The 19,430-nt window shown below is 38.2% G+C and overlaps 1 protein-coding gene across 7 annotated transcripts in view; it reads left to right on the top strand.

The window, feature by feature from the left end:
* Positions 1–19,430, top strand: part of EPB41 (erythrocyte membrane protein band 4.1 (elliptocytosis 1, RH-linked)) — a 123,777-nt gene that overhangs the window by 34,943 nt on the left and 69,404 nt on the right. For all 7 annotated transcript variants that reach the window (XM_006894920.1, XM_006894921.1, XM_006894918.1 and 4 more), the window contains 4 exons: positions 7,548–7,635; positions 12,912–13,064; positions 16,008–16,105; positions 18,310–18,482. In XM_006894920.1, coding sequence (XP_006894982.1) covers positions 7,548–7,635; positions 12,912–13,064; positions 16,008–16,105; positions 18,310–18,482 — 512 coding nt within the window. The remainder of the gene's footprint in view (positions 1–7,547; positions 7,636–12,911; positions 13,065–16,007; positions 16,106–18,309; positions 18,483–19,430) is intronic.

The raw sequence follows: 19,430 nt of genomic DNA on the forward strand, positions 1-19,430 counted from the left end.
GCAACAATGAATGAATGGAATTCCAAAATCTCTGTAGATGTTCATTGAAATGAAAAAGAAATTAATTAATAAAAAAATTCTCTTCAGTATGATGTTATTTGCTTTGTCACTATATAATAAAGGCAATGACATCAGACTCTACAAATTCTTTTTTCCGTTTTGGAAACAAGGTGATAATTTGAATTCTGTGGTCGTTAAATCGGAAAATTTATGTAAAGTACTTAGCAAGGCTCTTTTAATAGTTTAAAAATATCTTATAGTTTCAGAAATTCTCACTGCTGGACCAATAGGCAATTCCATGATAGATAGAGAAAAGATTGAAGTTGTTAAGGATTTCAGCTTGCTTGGATCCACAATCAGTATCTGTGGAAGCAGCAGTCAAGAAGTCAAAAGATTTATTTCATTGGGCAAAAACCTGTTGGCAGGACTTTTTAAATGCTAAAGAGCAAGAATGTCTTTTAAAAAACTAAGATGCAACCAACCCAAGTCATAGTATTTTCAGTTGCTTCATGTGTTTGAAAAAGTTGGATAGCTAATTAGGAAGACTGAAGAAGAGTCAGTGCCTTTGAATTGTGATGTGGAAAAATAATAAATATATCGTGGACTGCCAGAACAACAACCGTATCTGTCTTGGGAAGAAGCAAAGTAAGAATATTCTTAACGTGCCAAGATAGTGAGACTTCATCTCACATAGTCTGAATGTATTATCCGAAGGACCAGTCCCTGGAGAAGGATGTCATTGAAAGAAGGTAAAAAAAAAAAAAAAAAAAAGAAGAAGGTCAACAAAAAAGAGGAAGATCTTAATGAAAAAGATTGACGCAGTGACTGCAACAGTGAACCTGTGCACAGCAGAAATTTTGAAGCTGGCACAGGTTGGGCAGGGTTTGGTTTTGTTCTGTTGTATTCAGGCTCATTATAAGTTGGCACCTAACAATAACAACTTTATTCTCCACTAAAAGGAATCAAGCCTCCTTAAATACCTGATTCCAGGACTGAGAACACTAGAATGCAGATAATCCTAGATATCTTATGCCAGAAAACAAGAAAGTGCTCAAAGCATGATGGAGAATCATCAAAAGGACACAAGATGCAGCTTCCAGCAGTTCCAGCTGGACAAATATGAGGCAATGTAAGCTTGAATAAGTAAGAAAATAAGTTATCATATCGAACAAAATTAAGAATTTATGAGTCCACACTGGCATAAGTAAGGATAATAATAAATTAAAAGTTTGATAAAAATTAGGGTATTTTACTTAAAACGTTCCGAAATACATTCCCACAGAATTCTTAGTTAGAAAGAGATAAAGAACAGAAAAAAGAAAAAAAAAGAAAGAGATAAAGAATAACTTCATGGGGGAGCAGTCTGGTGGACATCAGTCAGGCATCAGAGTGAACTTGAATCAGTGATGGGACAAATTTAAATAGTGTACCATCCAATGGGATACAGTGAGAGCACAGTACCATTCTGTGATATTATTGTTAAAGATTGATTCATAACCTGAATCAGTTCATGGAAAACATCAAATTGAGTATTCTGTAGAACAATTGACCTGTAATCTTCAAAAGATCATGGTAATGAAAGTAAAAAAATGAAGCACCTACACTAGACTGAAGAGGACTAAAAAGGCGTGAAATAAATGTAACTCATAATACTAAACTGGATCCTTTTACTCTAAAGAACATTTTTGGAACAAATGGCTAGACTTTAATAGACTCTGAAGAATAGTTGGAAGTAATGTACCAGCTAATCAATTGAGGATGGCGAGGACCAAGCAGCATTTCCTTCCCTTATACTGGGGTTGCTGTGAGTCAGAGCAAGCTTCCTACATAAACTTATTATAGCGAAATTGACCGGCTACTTGAATGGTTCTCAGATGGTTCAGGAAAATTCCTTGTGTTGTATATAACTTTTACATTTGAGAGTATTTCAAAATTTTGAAATAACAGTGAAACCTGTGAGAGCTAAAATTCAAGACTGCTGGTTTTTAAGGTGTCTTGCCAGTTTTCTACCCCTTGTATTGTGCATACAATCCTAACACTTTTCTACTGCTCTTCATTAGTGGAAAATATTTACACTTTCCTCCTCAGCCTCTGGAAAAAACAGGTTTCTGCTTCATTTACATTTTTTTGCAGATTTTATTAAAGAAAACTTAAAAAAATATATCAGGCAGTTTTCAAATATAAATAACATTTTCAACCAACAGTGAAATCTAGCTTTAAAGTTCAAGGTACCTTCTTCCAACCTGTCATAAATTGAATTTTTAAAATTTATTATTTCTAGAAATATTTCCGTATATATGGTTGAAAGGAAAATTTTTTTTTAATTTAATAACCCCTTAATGTCTCTTCTGTTTCTTTACTAAGAGGGTGGTACAGGACTGTTGCCTGCCTGATGTCTCTTTACAGAGGAATGTCTATCTGTGTTTCATTGACTATGCAAAGGCATTTGACTGTGTAGATCATAACAAACTGTGGCTGACTCTGAGAAGAATGGGAATCCCAGAACACTTGATCATTCTAATGCGAAACTTATACTTGGACCAGGAGGCAGTCGTCAGAACAGAGGAAGGGAACACTGCATGGTTCAAAATTGGGAAGGGCGTACGCCAGGGATACATCCTATCGCCATACCTTTTCAACCTATATGCAGAACAGATTATCCGGGAGGCTGGGCTCTATGAGGAGAAATGTGGGGTCAAGATTGGTGGACGATTTATCAACAGTCTGCGTTATGTGGATGACACAACCCTGCTTGCTGAAACTGAGGAGGACCTGAAGCGCCTGCTGCAGAGTGTCAAGGACTGCAGCCTACAATATGGATTGAGGCTCAATGTCAAGAAGACAAAGATTCTCACCACTGGACCAATTGGCAGCATCAGGATGGATGGTGAAGAGATTGAGATTGTACACAGCTTTAGTTTGCTTGGCTCCATAGTCAACAGTCTTGGCACCAGCAGCCAGGAAATTAAAAGGCGCATTGCCATGGGAAAGTCTGCTGTTAGGGACCTCTCCAAAGTGCTGAAGAGCAGTGGTGTCTCTCTGGAGACTAAGGTGCGTCTGATACAGGCCATGGTCTTCGCAATCACCTGTTTTGCATCAAAGAGTTGGACAATGACCAAGGAGGATAGAAGGAGAATTGATGCCTTTGAGCTGTGGTGCTGGAGAAGAGTATTGAGAGTACCATGGACTGCTAGGAAAACAAACAGATTTGTCCTGGAGAGGGTTAAACCGGGTGGCTCCTTGGAGGCAAGGATTCTGAGGCTCCGTCTAACTTACTTTGGACATGTTGTGAGGAGAGACTGGTCCTTAGAGAGGGACATCATGCTTGGGAGGGTGGAGGGACAGCGCAGGAGAGGAAGGCCCTCTATGAGGTGGATTGATTTAGTGACTAGGTTAATTGGGATGGGAGTGTCAGAGACAGTGCGATTGGCACAGGACAGAGCGGAGTTTAGGGCTGTTGTACATAGGGTCGCTATGAGTCGCAGGTGACCCGACGGCACATAACAACAATAAGGTTTGGAGAAAGAGTATAGAGAACCTTTCATCATTATTTATTGTTTCAAAGTTTATTTTTCTAGCTCTATTGTTGTTGGGTGCTGTCAAGTGGAGTATGACTCGACAACACTCTGAGCAATGGATCTGTGGTTGAACTCTGTCCTATCCTGTGCCACCCTCATCATCTGTTGAGGGTGGTACAGGACTGTTGCCTGCCTGATGTTTCCTGTCAAGTTGAGACCAACCCATCAGTGGGGTTTCAGAGGCAGTAAAACACATAGGAGTTAATTGCCCATCTTTCTCCTGTGGAGTGTCTGTTGGATTTGAACTGTGTACCTTTGGATTGACAGCGTAATTCCCTGACACTAGACCACCAGAGCTCCCTAGTTTATATTTTGGCCTATGTGTCTAGAAAAGTACTGAACTATCAGAAAAACCACAGGATGAAAACAGTTGGGCATCGTCTTCTGACCTTCATTAACTCCACAAGGGGGATGAGTCCCCATCAGTAACACCAACAGCATAAAACCAATTCCTATGAGGTCAGACATTCCTCAGTGCTCCTGTACAGTTCTAACACTAATCATTCCTCCCACGGCTCTCAATGCTGTACTACTGAGTCTGATAATCCATTGCAATAGCCACACAGAGCTCACAGACAATACCCAAAAACTATGGGGTATATTAGGAAAATAGTAGGTCACAATTCAGATCATATGCTCTCAGGATACAATTTGTCAATCAGGACAACTCAGACTTGCTTTCAAGCTGACTCTCCTTTAACCTTCAGCACTGCTGGGCCCTGCCTTGTCTTTATGGGCCAGTGCCACACTCTTTTAATTCTGCCAGTTGTGCCTACCTCCACCCATCAGTCAGTAAGCTTAGGCCAAGGCCCTGAGCTCTAGCTCTGTGAAGTGGCAGTTTTAGTTCAGTTTTATCTCACATTGCTCTCTGATTCTTTGCCATTTCTGCTGCAACTAGTCTAGTCTAGTCTGGGTCTCTGTCTAGTGCAGGAATCTCTAGCCCAAAAGGACAGGTTTCATTCTCTGTTTCTTCTCTCTTAATGATACTGAAATTCTTGTTTTCTAACTCTGAACTTACTCAGTTTAACTCCTGCAGGATGGCAAAACAGACCAGTCCATTCATTAGTAGCATACACATTTAAGTATTCCCACCCAAAAGGTGCTGTTCACCTTATTTACATTATTAGCAAGCTATCCATTCCCCTTGGTGGAGCCATAAACATCTCATATTTGTATAGTCCCACATAGTTGTTCATTGCCAACTGCCTGGCCTTGAGAAAATCTGAAAGATTACTGTGTTATGCTGGACAAAAATAGTGTCACTCAATCATTCCTAGTGAGTTAGAATTGACTCAAAGCATAGGGGACCTTCCAGTGGGTTTTCAGAAGCTGTAAATCATATGAGGGGAGATTTGCCACCATTGAGTTAGCAGCACAACTCCCTGTGGACTATACCACATGTGCACTCTCTTTGGAAGACCTTCACCAAGACGGATTGATACAATGGCTGTAATAATGGACCATAGTGTGTCAGTGATCGTGAGGACGGCACAGGATAGGGCAAGGTTCTAGTCTGTTGTTTATAGGGTTGCTAAGAGTCCTGGTCCACTTGACAGCACAGCCATGGCATCAGTTCGTCCATGACTGGGTAGAGCTGTTGAGTGACTGATGCCTTTAAATTGTGGTAAAGACTATTGACTACAACATGGACTGCCAAAAGAACAGAAAAAATCTGCCTTAAAAGTACAACCAGTGTGCTCCTTAGAAGCCAAAGTTGTGAGATTTTTGTCAGGAGCAACAGTGTCTCTCTGGAGACTAAGGTGTGCCTGATACAGGCCATGGTATTTGCAATCGCTTGTTATGTATCAGAGAGTTGGACAATGACTAGGGAGGAAAGAAGGAGAGTGGATGCTTTTGAGCTGTGGTGCTGGAGAAGGGTACTGAATGTACCCTGGACTGCCAGGAAAACAAACAGATTTATCTTGGAGAGGATTAAACCAAGCTACTCCTTAGAGGCAAGGATTCTGGGTCTTCGTCTGACATACTTTGGACATGTAAGGAGGTCCTTGAAGAGGGACATCATGCTTGGGAGGGTGGAGGGACAGCGCAGGAGGGGAAGACCCTCTATGAGATGGATTGATTCGGTGACTGGGGTAATAGGGATGGGTGTGTCAGAGGCGGTGTGGTTGGCACAGGATAGAGCAGGGTTTAGGGCTGTTGTGCATAGGGTCGCTATGAATCGGAAACGACTCGACGGCATATAACAACAACACTGTGGTATGGTGTCAGAAAAGGCCCATCCTTGGAAGAGGCATTCCATCTTCAGAATCCTAAAGTTCATGCCACCAATAATACTGACAGCAAAAAGGATAAAATAATAGAGAGTTACCTTAACTAGAAGAGCCCTGGTAACACAGTTGTTATAAATTCAGCTACTAACCGAAAGATTGGCTATTCAAACCCAAAGCCACTCTGAGGGACTGGCCTTCTGCTTCTGAAAGACTTGGAAACCCTATGCAACTGTAAGAATCTGCCCTATAGGGTCACTAGGAGTAGAACTGGCTTGACATTAACAGGTTAACTCTAACCAGAATAATATACAATTTATATTTTAAAAAAACAAAACAACTAATACAACACAATAAAACTTTCTCTTTTTTTTTATCAGTAAAACTTTCATGGACTATTTTTAATAATTGTGTTTATAGATTCCATATAGGTTAATTTTCCTATTTTTTCCCCATCTTCAAGCCTATTAATGAATAAAGTGTGGTGTATTAGAGACTATTAAAGTTTATTGAGAGAGCTTGAGTCATTAACAAATCTGTAGCCTCTCTCTTGCGATTTTGTTCTGGTCCCAAGAAACCCTTTGTTCTTTTTAATGATGGTAAAGACAGATGGGCTTGGAAGTGACTTTTCCTTATTAAACGAAGAGGCACTGCTGCTTTGTATAGTTTGAGGCAGTCCTCTGGGAAGCAGACACATACATGGTTCTTTTGAGTCTGTGACTGTATTTTTGTGCCTATGATTTGGTTGGTCTGAATTATGCTGCATTAGGAGTGTTATCTTCATCTTGAAAGCTTAGCGTAACGTGTTATTTTACCCAAGAAGCAAAGTGCAAGCTTACTTGTGTGTGTTTACTAATCTGTAGTAAACCGTTGCACGTAGTTTTCACTACATCAAAGATGTAAAATCCATGTGGTGTTGTTCACTACAGGCTAAGTATACATAACTTAACCCTTGCTTACCTTTTTTTATTGGATAATCTCCCTGATTAACAGCTGGTGAGCATTTTTCAAAAGAGGAAAATTATCAAGAAGAGGAAAGACTATCACAGTGAATGTTTAGACAGTGAAACTGATTGTTTTCAATACATCTAATTCATTATGCGCCTAGTAATGAAGACGTTTCAGCAACAGAAAATGTAACCCCATTATATGTGTGCTTCTATTAACCAAATTGTTTGGTTAGATCAGTGGGCAGGACGCCATCTGTTACCAGAAATTTTCTTTTCATCAAGGCTGCCCCCATTAAGAGACCCCAGTTAAGTAATTTCAGCTGCCCCCTGTTAATTTCCATAATAACTCAATTCAGAGTTATGGAGAGAAAAAGGCCGCTAAGAGGATATTGTAAATTGCACCATGCCCTCAGAGAATTTAATCTGGTCACCTCTTTGGCAAGAAAAATTAGTGGGAGGGGTTAATGTGTGTTAAAGAAGGCTGAAAAAAGGGGCAGAACTGGTGATAAAGGCAGGAGACAGTTTTAAGGAAATTGTTTAATAGACTTTTAAAAATATTATTTGGGTTCTCCCCCACCCCCCAGATAGTATTTTGGTGACATTTTCTTTTTCCAAGATCCTTTTTTCTAAGTATTTCAATGATTTATATGTAGGTAATGAGTAATAAGACTATGGAAATATTTTACATGCATATTGGTATGTGTATGTTTCGATTTTTCTATAAAATACAATGAATATTATACAAATGTTAACATGGTGACACTGAAACCATTTTTTATTTTTACTCAAAGGTCCATGACTCCAGCTCAGGCTGACTTGGAGTTTCTTGAGAATGCCAAAAAGTTGTCTATGTATGGAGTTGACCTTCATAAAGCAAAGGTAATGATTACTTTGGCTTTTATCACTATGCTGTTTAAGACCTATGTTATATAATACTTCGTACCGACTTTTATCTGGAATTCTAAGAAATATTCAAAAGAGATAATATTTCAAAAAGATGGAGAGCTTTTTGTTAGGTATTTTTCAAAGTGTATCATTTTATTCTAGTTCCTTAACAATTCCAGCGTCAGAATAAAGTTTTCTATCCAAGCCATTGTGTGGATCAAAAGATAGAGCCCGCCCGGATGAAAAAAAAAAAAAAAGATAGAGCCCCTAGAGCAAAATAAATATTTTCCTAAAGTGCTAGAATGTTTGGACACAGTTACACTTGAAAACATAGAGTGTGGCGTGTCTCATGGCCAACATCCACTTACATCAGAATCACCTAATGGGTTTATAAATACATTAGATTCCTGAGCTCCTTTCCAAATTTCATACTCCTTAGAGGCAAGGATTCTGGGTCTTCGTCTGACATACTTTGGACATGTAAGGAGGTCCTTGGAGTGGGACATCATGCTTGGGAGGGTGGAGGGACAGCGCAGGAGGGGAAGACCCTCTGTGAGGTGGATTGATTCAGTGACTCGGGTAATCGGGATGGGTGTGTCAGAGGCAGTGCGATTGGCACAGGATAGATCAGAGCTTAGGGCTGTTGTACATAGGGTCGCTATGAGTCGCAAATGACTCGACGGCACATAACAACAACAACAACAGGGCAAAATACTGATTTGCTTATTCATGGGATTTCCAGGGGCACTTAACAACAACAGAAACACCTTGGAAGAAGAGAGACTTTAGAATCTCCAGATTTAATGACTGTGGCAGATTAATCTAATTCATAGTGAAACAAGCAGCTTCACCAGGTGATTCGAACCTACTACCCAGTAGCTCTGCAAGGAAAATACTCCTCAATCTTTTTCCATAAAGATCATGGCCAAGAAAATCCTGTGGGACAGTTCTGCTCTCTCACATGGGGGTCGCTGCAGGAAATTAATTTGATGGCACCTAACAACTATGACACAACAAGGAACTTGTTAGAAACACACATTTTCAGACCCCCTATGTCTACGACTCCACGGCACCTAACAACAACAACAACATATACTACGAACCTGGAGCAAGCCACAGCTACTCATTTGAGAACCACTGAGTGAGGGAATTGGAAAAGAGTTTTAATACCATTTCAGCCTAGTACAAACAGTGTGAATATTTCATGCTAGTTGCTTTGCTTCACTCATCAACTACTAAAAAGGGGTGGAGAGGTTGAAGGGGCTGTGAGAGACACAGGGCAAGGAGATGAGGGGATGCATATTCAGAAATACTTAACCAAGATATGTGATTAAGGGGCTTAAAACCACGCACAGTGAAAAATAATCAAAGGAATATAAAAACTTAGAAAAAATATAGTAAATGTCTTCATGAATTTAAAGAGTTACTATGTGAAGTAGAGATTTGCTGTGGCTCTACAAAGTCAAACAAGCCAATAAAATGGAAATTTCAGAGGACTATAACTGTGCTGATCGATTTGAAAATTGTCCAATTGGTCTGCTCAGTAGGTAGTAAGTGTCCTGTCTCTGAAGGTAGTAGATAGAATTTAGAAAAGTATATTCAAGTATCTGATGGATGATTGGACTAAAATGGCCCTTATGGATTCCTTCAACCCTGAATATTTGATGTCTGAAGTCTTTTCCCTATTTTAATTTCATTCATTCTGGTAGAATTTCATTGACTCTTAGTGTTGTGTTTTTTCTTAAAATGTTGCTCTTGATTATTTCCGGTAGGGTGCTATGATTTCTATGAAGCTGTAAGAAGATGGTAGTGAGATCCACACATCAGATCAAGGACATTTCCAGAACTAAAATGATTAGGTTTCATTCTTCAGTTCCTGCTGGAGGCTGGTGTTGACTCTGTAGTTATCAAGAATAGATGTAGGAATAAGACAGCATATTCCTTTCCTAAATGTTGTAAAGCAAATTGCTTCTCCAAAACATACCATTAAGAGAGGAATATAGATATATTCTCAGGCTTGGAAAACATCAGAGGGCATCTGCTGGGAAAGCCTCAGTTACACAGTCATTGAATAGTAGCTATATAATTTCTGCTTCTCTATTGTGCTTGTACATTGGAGGCACTAACAGGCTTCTTTACGTGTTTGGGGAAAGGCTTAGTCAAGAAACATTTAACTGAGTTTTGATTACTTAGCTAAATAAATGCTTAGCTATAAAAGTGAATTTTATTTTCCTTGAATTATAGCCATAAATGATTAATAGCATGTATTTAATTTTTAAAAATTCCTTACTAAAGAGTTACATAAATACAATCTTTTTTACCATGTTGTGCATTTGTGGGTTGGGAAGAGTATCCACTTCCTAAACAACATGCCTCTGGAAACTCTATGAATGTTGATAAATGTCGATAGTTATAGAAAGGCTTCAGGCCTTTTGTTCATAGGGTCTCTATGAGTCATGCTCGACTCAACAACAACATATACTCAGTAGGGAGCTCTGGTGGCCTAGTGGCAAGAAGCTGCGCTGCAATCCCAAAAGCACTCTGTTCAAGGCCACCAGCTGCTCCACGTGCAAAAGATGGGCAGTCTCCTCCCATGCAATTAATTACATTTGAAAACCCACCGGAGGGTCAGCTTTGGGTCTGTTCCGACTCTACAATACCCAATAACAATAACATAAGAATCTTCAGTTTTCTTACACTGAATTTAAGTTGGATCCTCTGTCAGTCAGATCCTCTGGTGGCCTAATGGTAGAAGTTGTGCTGCACTGCCAACCCTAAGGCATGGGTTTCAAAACCACCAGCTGCTCCACAGGAGAAAAATGAGTATTTTAAAACCTCCCAAGCTATTTAAAGCCTCTGAAAACCCACTGGAAGGTAGCTATGAATTGGTTTGAACTGAATGGCATGTAACAACTTCGCTTGAGAGTCGAATTGAGACTGACATTGGGGTTGAGGAACGACAGAAAAGAAGGGGAGGAATGATGTATTTGCAGCAGATGAGGGAGAGAACTGTTTAAAAGGGATATATGATTGGGTATTATTGATATGTCAGGAGTCCAGAATGAAGGCTGCACAGTGCAGTGGACTTAGGGGGAGGGATTGTATAGCAATGAAAGATTTTTACTTATCAAAGAGAAAAGTGAATCGGGGGGAACGGAGAAAAGTGCAACAATGAATGACTGGAAACCCTAAGTCTCTGTAAACTTTCATTAAAATTAATTTTAAAAAAAAGATTGACTTTAGTGCTCACTTAAGCAACACATATGCTAAAATTGGAACGATGCAGAGAAGATTGCATGGCCCCTGTTCAAGGATGAGATGCAAATTCGTGAAGCATTCATATTGTTAAGTGTTTAAAAAATAAGAGTCGAGCTGACTCTCGATGGAACTCACAGTAACCTCTATGTGTCAGTGTCGAACTGTGCTCTGTAGGGTTTTTAGTGCCTGGGTTTTTGAAAGGAGATCACCAGGCTTTATTCCAGGGCTTTGAACACGTTTATTCCAGTTTGATCCCCTGTGAGAATTGACATTTCCACTTGCTTCAGGCCTTTTGTTCATAGGGTCGCAATGAGTCGTGCTCACTAGAAGGCAATCAACAACAGCAATAGCAATGTTCCCACAACCTCATGTACTGAACTAGAACCTAGCGTTTCACAAGAACCTTGGTTGATTCTTTTGCATAGATAAAGATTCTTTTTTAAATTTTATTATTTGTGTGTGTGTGTGCCGTCAAATCAGATCTGACTGGTACAGGAGGAGATGTGTCCCTCCTCTAGCAAAGCATCTGGTGGATTCAAACTGAGCACTCTGGGATTGCAGGGCAGCTTCTTGCCACAAGGCTACCAGAGCTCACCATAGATATAGATTCTGATTCGGGATATCAGAGGTAGAAATGCAGATTATCAGCAGGGAGTCAAACTGGAATAAACCAGTTGGAAGCCCTCACAGTGGACTCAAACTTACAACCTTAAGGTAGCTTAACGTCTTCATCACCTAGAAATTCCAGCTTTATACTTAATGACTTTCTTACTAACAATACTTTCTAAAGATTAAAAAAAAAAAGTTTTGTTTGCATATATTTGGTACCATGCTTAGCCCTGATCCCTAGCCCCAGGAACTCATGAAGACTACACATATGGTCCACTGATTAAACACTTACGTATAAGATCTGCAAGGGAGCTTCAGGTAACTTAAAGGCAGGTGACTTGAATCCACTAGATAATCTGAAAGAGAACGATAGACATTCTCATCCTGATTTACAGCAGCTGAAAACATGCTGGAGGGTTCCAACTTGATGGCATTGAGTTTTCGTTTTTTGAGTATAGAATATGTATCTACAATTGCAGAATGGCAGGGTTAGATAAAAGAATAGTGGAAAATGAAGTGTTTTTTGTCCTGCACTTAGCAATTATGCAGTAGTTATTTGCTGATTATAATATAAGAGTGTAATTTAATTTGCAAAGAGATGTGTTGTTGTTGTGTTCCATAGAGTCAGAACCGACCCATAGCTGACCCTCTGGTGGGTTTTCAGAGGCAATTAATTGCATGGGAAGAGATTGTCCAGGCTTCTCCCACTTAAACAAAAAATAGTGCCTGTTTATCATAATTAGAAAGTTTAGAAAAAAAAATTTTAAAAGTCTCAAAATCATATTACCCAAAAAATACTATTTGAAAATTTTTTGGTATGTTCACCTTAATGTCTGTTTATTTTTCATGTTGTTAAATTCAAATTATATGTATAATTTTATCCTTTATTTCACTTGCATTATAATTCTTTTTCCATATATTTCCCAAAATCCATGTAGCTTAGTTTAATACTGATACTATACTTTGCTGTGTGAATGCACAATAATTTAACCCTGTTGCTTAGATATTTAAATTATAGTTATTTTTTCACTCTTAACGTAATTCTCTGACTATTTTAACGTAAAAGCTTTATCTAGAATTGAGTTATTTCCTTGCAATAGATTACAAAATTAGAATTACTGAGTCAGATTTGGACATTACAAAGAAGTTTGTAATAGGTAATTACATTGATTTTTCTTTTAAAAAATAACATTGATTTTTAAAAACATTGCTTTATAACAAAATTCTTACATCAATGGAATATTCCTATGGATTGTGATTGTATGACTCCACCTTGTTTTTCAATGTCTATTCCATAATTGACTTTGGTTGCTGATGTCTTTAGGTTCTCTAATAATAGATATTAATATATTGAGCACTTTGCTCAGGACTGACATGTCAATGCTTTTTCCTTCATCATTCAGGATTTAGAGGGCGTGGATATCATCCTGGGTGTCTGCTCTAGTGGCCTTCTGGTTTACAAAGATAAACTGAGAATTAACCGATTTCCTTGGCCCAAAGTGCTGAAGATTTCATACAAACGTAGCAGTTTTTTCATCAAGATTCGACCTGGAGAGGTACACAATCTTTGTTTCTTCCTGAATCAAACAGACCAGGTCTGAGACATCTCTTCATTCCCTGTTTTTCTTGTTAGATCATTGGTAAGGTACCTATAGCCAACAGTATTCAGGAGCTGACAGTTCTGTTTTCTAAATTAATCAGTCCTGTGATGCATCTTTTTTCTTTAACGGCTGGTCTTCTATATTTTCTTCCTGTAAGTAAATAAATAAACCTTGGCCAAAAGTGAAACTTGAATTGATAGATTTACGTCTTGTTTTGATGAAAAACATGATGGAAAAAAAATTTTCAAATAAACTAGCATGGGATTTTAAAATTATGTGTGGGATTAATTACTTACATTTTTATGTAATCAGACCCTTGCCTCATACACTTGGTTAACTATTTAACACTTACAGAAAATGTCTTCTAACAGCCACATTCAAATTTTTAATAGATTTGGTTGATCAACTTTATGCTAGATACCTCAGTTGTTTCTTAGTCTTTAAGTTTCAGGTTATGCTAATGTTGCCTAAATTTAACTTGTATATTAAAGAGCTTTCATTAGAGTTGTTATGATATAGTGAAAACTGCTTAAGAAGGAATCAGATGTGTGTGTGTGGGGGGGGGCTTATTCTGTCTCCTATTCTGCCACTTACTAAGCGAGAGATGCTGGAAGAAATCTAAGGGTTGAGTTGCTCATGTTTTAAGTGTAATATTTCCTTCCACACAGTTGTCTTGAGAATCAAATCATCGGACATTCATAAAGCTCTAAATAGGAAAGCACTTTATGCGTCTAAGGTTCCTTTCTTGTGTATATACCACCATCTGGTGGTAGAAAACGGCATATTTTTTGATCATGGAAATACTGACTATGCAGCCTTAAAATCTTCAGAGATGAGCTTTGAAACATTTATTTGGTACCAAAATTATCTAACTGTGCTATGCAGTGTTTTATCCTGTTGTACTTAGGACTGTTATGACTCAGAACTGACTCAATGGCATGTGAAAACAGCAGAAAGTAATCAATACCTTCTCTTGATTTTAAAATCTGAGTCATTAGCCAACAAATATTGAGGACTATATTTGTACTACTGGACAGTATTCTAGTTAAGAATATAACTGTTCCATCAACAAATGAATGGATAGAGAAGCTCTGGTATATTTACACAATGAAATACTACCCTGCATTAAAAAACAAAGAACTCATGAAATATTATGCAAAATGGGTGACCCTGGAGGACATTATGCTGAATGAAATATCTCAGTCACAAAATGACAAATACTGCATAGTGCCACTATTGTAAAATGAGACTGACATTGGGGTTGAGGGGAGACTGAAAAAGATGGGATAAATTATAGATACTGCATTGAAACAGATGAGGGAGAGAACTGTTTAAAAGGAATATGTGATTAGATATTATTTTCATGGTAGAGTCCAGAATGAAGGCTGCATAGTGGAGTGGACCTGGGAGGAGGGATTGTATAACAATGAAAGACTTTTACTTTTCAAAGAGGTGAACTGAGGGGGGGTGTGGCAGGGAGAAAAGTGTGACAATGAATGAATGGAAATCCAAAGTCTCTGTAAATTTTTATTAAAATTCATAACAAATAAAAAATTTAAAAAATAATATAACTGTTAAAGAGTCACATCCTTCAACAATCTAACTTTTTAATGTGGAAATATATAAAATAAATACACGTGAATATTAGTAAATGTAATGGACATTGTATTTATTAATAATTGTGTGTATCCTTGCTTTTTATAACTATCAACTATAGAGTATACTAAAAATTCATAATTCTAAGAATAGATTTTTTTCTTAATTTTATTTTGTTGTTGTTGATTGCTGTCGAGTTGAGTATGACTTATAGCGACCTCTGCTCCCACCCTCCTCTCCCCCTTAGATCCTCATACTCTGTTCTACAATAATGGTCTTATACACTATTTGTCCTTGTGGGACTGAGTTCACTTGGCATAATACTCTCCAGTCCCTCCCCAGTTGGGTAGTAATTTACAAAATCATTGCTCGTGCATGCTGCATAGTATTCCATTGTGTGAATGTACCGTAATTTCTCAATTCATTCTATTGTGGTTGGACATTTGGGCTGTTTCCATGTTCTTGTGATAGTGAATAACGCTGCTATAAACATTGGTGTGTAAGTCTCCATTTGTGCCTCAGTTCTTATTCTGTTGGGGTATATTCCAAGCAGTGGAGTAGCTGGGTCATATGAAGAGGTAGAACATTTTGACAGTTGTGTAGGAAATTTTTTAGAGGTACCATGGTGCAGTGGAATTTCTGGTTCTACCACATAGTAGTTGTGAGCTTAATCAAGTAAAGTCTCTGATCTCAGTTTCTTCACCTGTGAAAATATAGATAGTACTAACAATGTCATAGTGTTTCTAATACTATCAGGTGCTCATTGTATTGTCAGTCTCCTTTCTATCTTGTAAAATATGTCTAAGGCATCAGGACACTGTTTCTAGTAGTACTGGCAAGACAGAGTTTAATAAGAGAAATATCTTGATAAATTAGTGGTCATTCAAAGGAAAAAATGTGATGATCTAAAAACTTAATTTGATGCAAAATCTTTAGCTCCTTTTACTAATTACTGTTGCATATGTTGAATGATTGGCTAAATCGTGGTGTCCCCTTCTCCACTGAGTGGATAGCACTAGTGTCCCAGGTGCAGACAATGCCTAAGGAAGAACAACAGTGTCTGAACAATCAATAGGTAACTTCAGTTTTGACTCTGAAAAATGTCCTGTGTGTATGTGCATGTGCATAGGCTTCTTGTGTTAGAAAAAGCCATCTTCGGGGAGAAAATTTCTTTTAGTAAGTAGGAAAACATTTCAAATAACATAGGAAGAACTGGCAATAATGCACCATTGTATCATGTATTCACTACTGTTTATGTGAGGGGCTGGAATAATATGTTCTGTTGCATGTTTGTTTTTATAGCAAGAGCAGTATGAAAGTACCATTGGATTCAAACTTCCCAGTTACCGAGCAGCTAAGAAATTATGGAAAGTCTGTGTAGAGCATCACACATTTTTCAGGTATTGTTCTCGCTTAAGTGGTTTTTTTTCCAAGGTTAAATTATTTATGCTTGTTTCTATTTCAAGCTTTCTATTGAAACTTCCTTCTTTGTGTGGCTGGCATTCTTTTATTGAGTTCAGGTGAGATCATCTTAAGACAAAATGAGTCCTGTTCTCCCACTTTGGGGTAAAAAACATAACTAAACATGCTGAAAAAGGGAAGGGGAAGAAGTGAGGAATAAGACCCTGTGTTTACTAGGAGCTCTAACATTACCCCGACCAATTGTAGCAAAAATCAGTCCTGAAAAGGGAGAGACATCCTGACCTGTATCCATGTAGACTTGAACGTCTGCGAGAGTGGAAGGTTGAAGGTATGAATCAACTTGTTATCTTGGCTCAAATCAGCACTAGAAAGAGAACCAACAACCATCTTTGAAGTCCAGTTGTGCTAGATTCTTAGAAGTCAAAGGAATGTTTTATTTCGTGTTTTTCAAAAGGACTTATTATGACTCCGTTGTATTCATTTACCAGCATTTTCTGTCTGCCTACTCTTTGTGCAGGGACTATGCTAGATACTGGGACTCTACCACAAGATAGTCCTGGTCCCTGCCCTTATGGAGCATGTTGTTGTTATTAGGTACCATTGAGTTATTGTTGTTATTAGGTGCCATAGAGACCCTATGAACAACAAATCTGAACCCTGTCCTATTCTGTGCCATCCTCACACTTCTTGACACACAAGAGCCTTTTGTGGTAGTCACTGTGTCATTCCACCTGGTTAAGGATCTGCCTCTCCTTCGCCAACCACCCCCCCTTCCCAGCATCATGTCCCTCTCCAAGGAATAGCCCCTCCCAGAGTAGGGAAAAGTTACTTTGAGTGTTTAATATCTGTGGTATAGATTTTTATATATCCCATGTATTTACCTGTAAATGGTATATTTAAACCATTTCACTAGAAGAAGAGGATGTATTAAAATGTAATGCTCCATTAGAAAAAAAGAAAGTAAATGTATTTGCTGAGTTAAAATGAGCTTTCCTAAAAAGGGGTAAATACTCCCTTTTGGTAGTAGTTGGTGTAACCATTTTATATATTTATACCACATTTATTGGGTGCCAAATTCATGCCAAGTACTATGCCAGAAATGAAAACACAAACGTGAGTAAGTCATAGTCTTTATCCCTTACCCTTAGAGAACGCAGCCTCACAGGGAAAGCAGCATATAAATAGATTGTTCATTTCAGGGTAGTAAATACCACGGCGAAAGACTGTACAGGATATGGCATAGAAAGAAGGCAGAGATGCTAGCTTGAGTTGATATTACGCTAATGAGCCTGTTAAACAGACTCCCAGGTATTGATTGAGCGCATTTGACTGAATTATTGCTGTAGTAGGGCTCTAGGCTTTACTGTCTAGCCTCTTAAGAGCTATGCAACCTGCTCAATGACATAGAGCTAAAATAATGATTCTCTACTTGGAAATCTGTTTCAGTAGACTACTTGGATAAAATGAGAACAACGAAGGGGTGGTGGGTTTTTTTTTACTCTTGATTTAAAATGAGATTTCCTTATTAGACACTGTTGAATTGACTCCACCTCCTGGTGACCCTGTGTCTGGCAGAACAAAAGTTTTCCCAGTCCTGTGCCATCCTCATAGCTGCCCGTGTTTGTGCCCACTGCGGCAGCCACTGTGTCCTTCCGTCACTGTGAGGGTTATTCTGGGTTTTGTTGACTGTCTCCTTGACCGAGCATGATGTCTTTCTTCAGGAACTGGCCCCTCATGATAACATGCCCACATTAAATGGGGTAGAGCCTTGCCTTCCTTCTTTCCGAGCATCATTTTGACTGCACTTCTTCCAAGAAAATTTGTTCTTTCTGCAGTCCATGATGGAGACAGTATTCTTTTCCAGTATCAAAGTTCAAAGATAACTGGTTCTTCTTCAAACTTTCTTATTCATCATATACCTTTCACATGCATGTGAGGAGACTCAAAATACCAGGGCTTGGATCAGGCAGACCTTAATCTTCAAAGTGACACCTTTGTTACTGAGCACTTTAAGTGCAGTTTTATTTGATTTCCTGATGGCTGTTTCCATGGGCATTGGTTTGTGGATCTGAGTAAAATTATATCCTTGATAACTTCATTCTTTTCTCTCTTTGTCATGTTATTGTTTATTGATGTTAAACAGTTTGATAACACAGATATCATTATTTTGTTTTATTTCCAGGCTGACATCTACAGAAACCATTCCCAAAAGTAAATTTCTTGCATTGGGATCCAAATTTCGATACAGTGGCCGAACCCAGGCTCAGACCAGGCAAGCTAGTGCTCTGATTGACAGACCTGCCCCGCACTTTGAGCGTACAGCTAGTAAACGGGCATCCCGGAGCCTTGATGGAGGTGTGTACTGAATATTAATGATTTCTTGTCTCTAGTTAAGGAGACAAAGAAGTATTCATAAAAGAACCAGGTTAAAGAATCTCAGTGGTAAAACTAAAGGGGATCTTACTAATTGTCTAATACAGTAGAGTCATTGTAAGAAATCGTATCATCTTTTCAAGGTAATAGTGGATCAAACATCTTTATTAATTAGAGTCCAAAATCTCTACCACATAGTCAAAACTCGGTGTAATATACTGAGCTAAAACACTCCTGACCATTAGTTATTTAAAAAGAAAAATTGCTTATCTAATATTTGTCCTTTTGTGACTGAGATATTTCACTCTTCATGTCTTCCAGGCTTATCCATGTAATGAAGTGTTTTAAAAGTTCTTTAAAAAAAAAAATAAGAGTTCACTGTTTTCAAACTAAGTCAACCAGCTTCCTTGAAAAAAAAATTGAAGAAGAAATTTGATTGGACATTTGAACAGATGGTTGAAACTGTAATTACATGCCTGTCTACTGTGCTATATCAATAGACTTCAAACTTTCAGAAATTAAAGTTGGAATAGTTACAGTTGAAAATCCCAAGTTCAGAATTCTTTCAGAAGCAGAGATTGATGCCCATCTTGTTGCTTTAGCAGAGAGAGACTAAACATTATCATGAGTTTCCCAAACCCATGATGCTGCTTACCAGGGTCTTTGGTAAAAACAGACCAACATCATGGAGGCTCCTGGATTAAGAAAGAAACCTCTCAAAAAAAAAAGAAACCTCTCCTTTTCTTTTGTGAGTTTTGCTAGTGGTTTGTCGATTTTATTGACCTTTTCAAAGAACCAACTGCTAGTTTTGTTGATAGTTTCAATTGTTTTTTTGATTTTCTATTTAATTTATCTCTGCTCTAATTTTTATAATTTCAGTTTTTTTAGAAGCTGATGGGTTTTCTTGCTGTTCTTTTTCAATTTGTTGGA

The sequence above is a fragment of the Elephantulus edwardii genome, unplaced genomic scaffold, assembly GCF_000299155.1.
Source record: "Elephantulus edwardii isolate Elephantulus edwardi_28Jun2011 unplaced genomic scaffold, EleEdw1.0 scaffold00152, whole genome shotgun sequence".
Taxonomy (NCBI): Eukaryota; Metazoa; Chordata; class Mammalia; order Macroscelidea; family Macroscelididae; genus Elephantulus; species Elephantulus edwardii.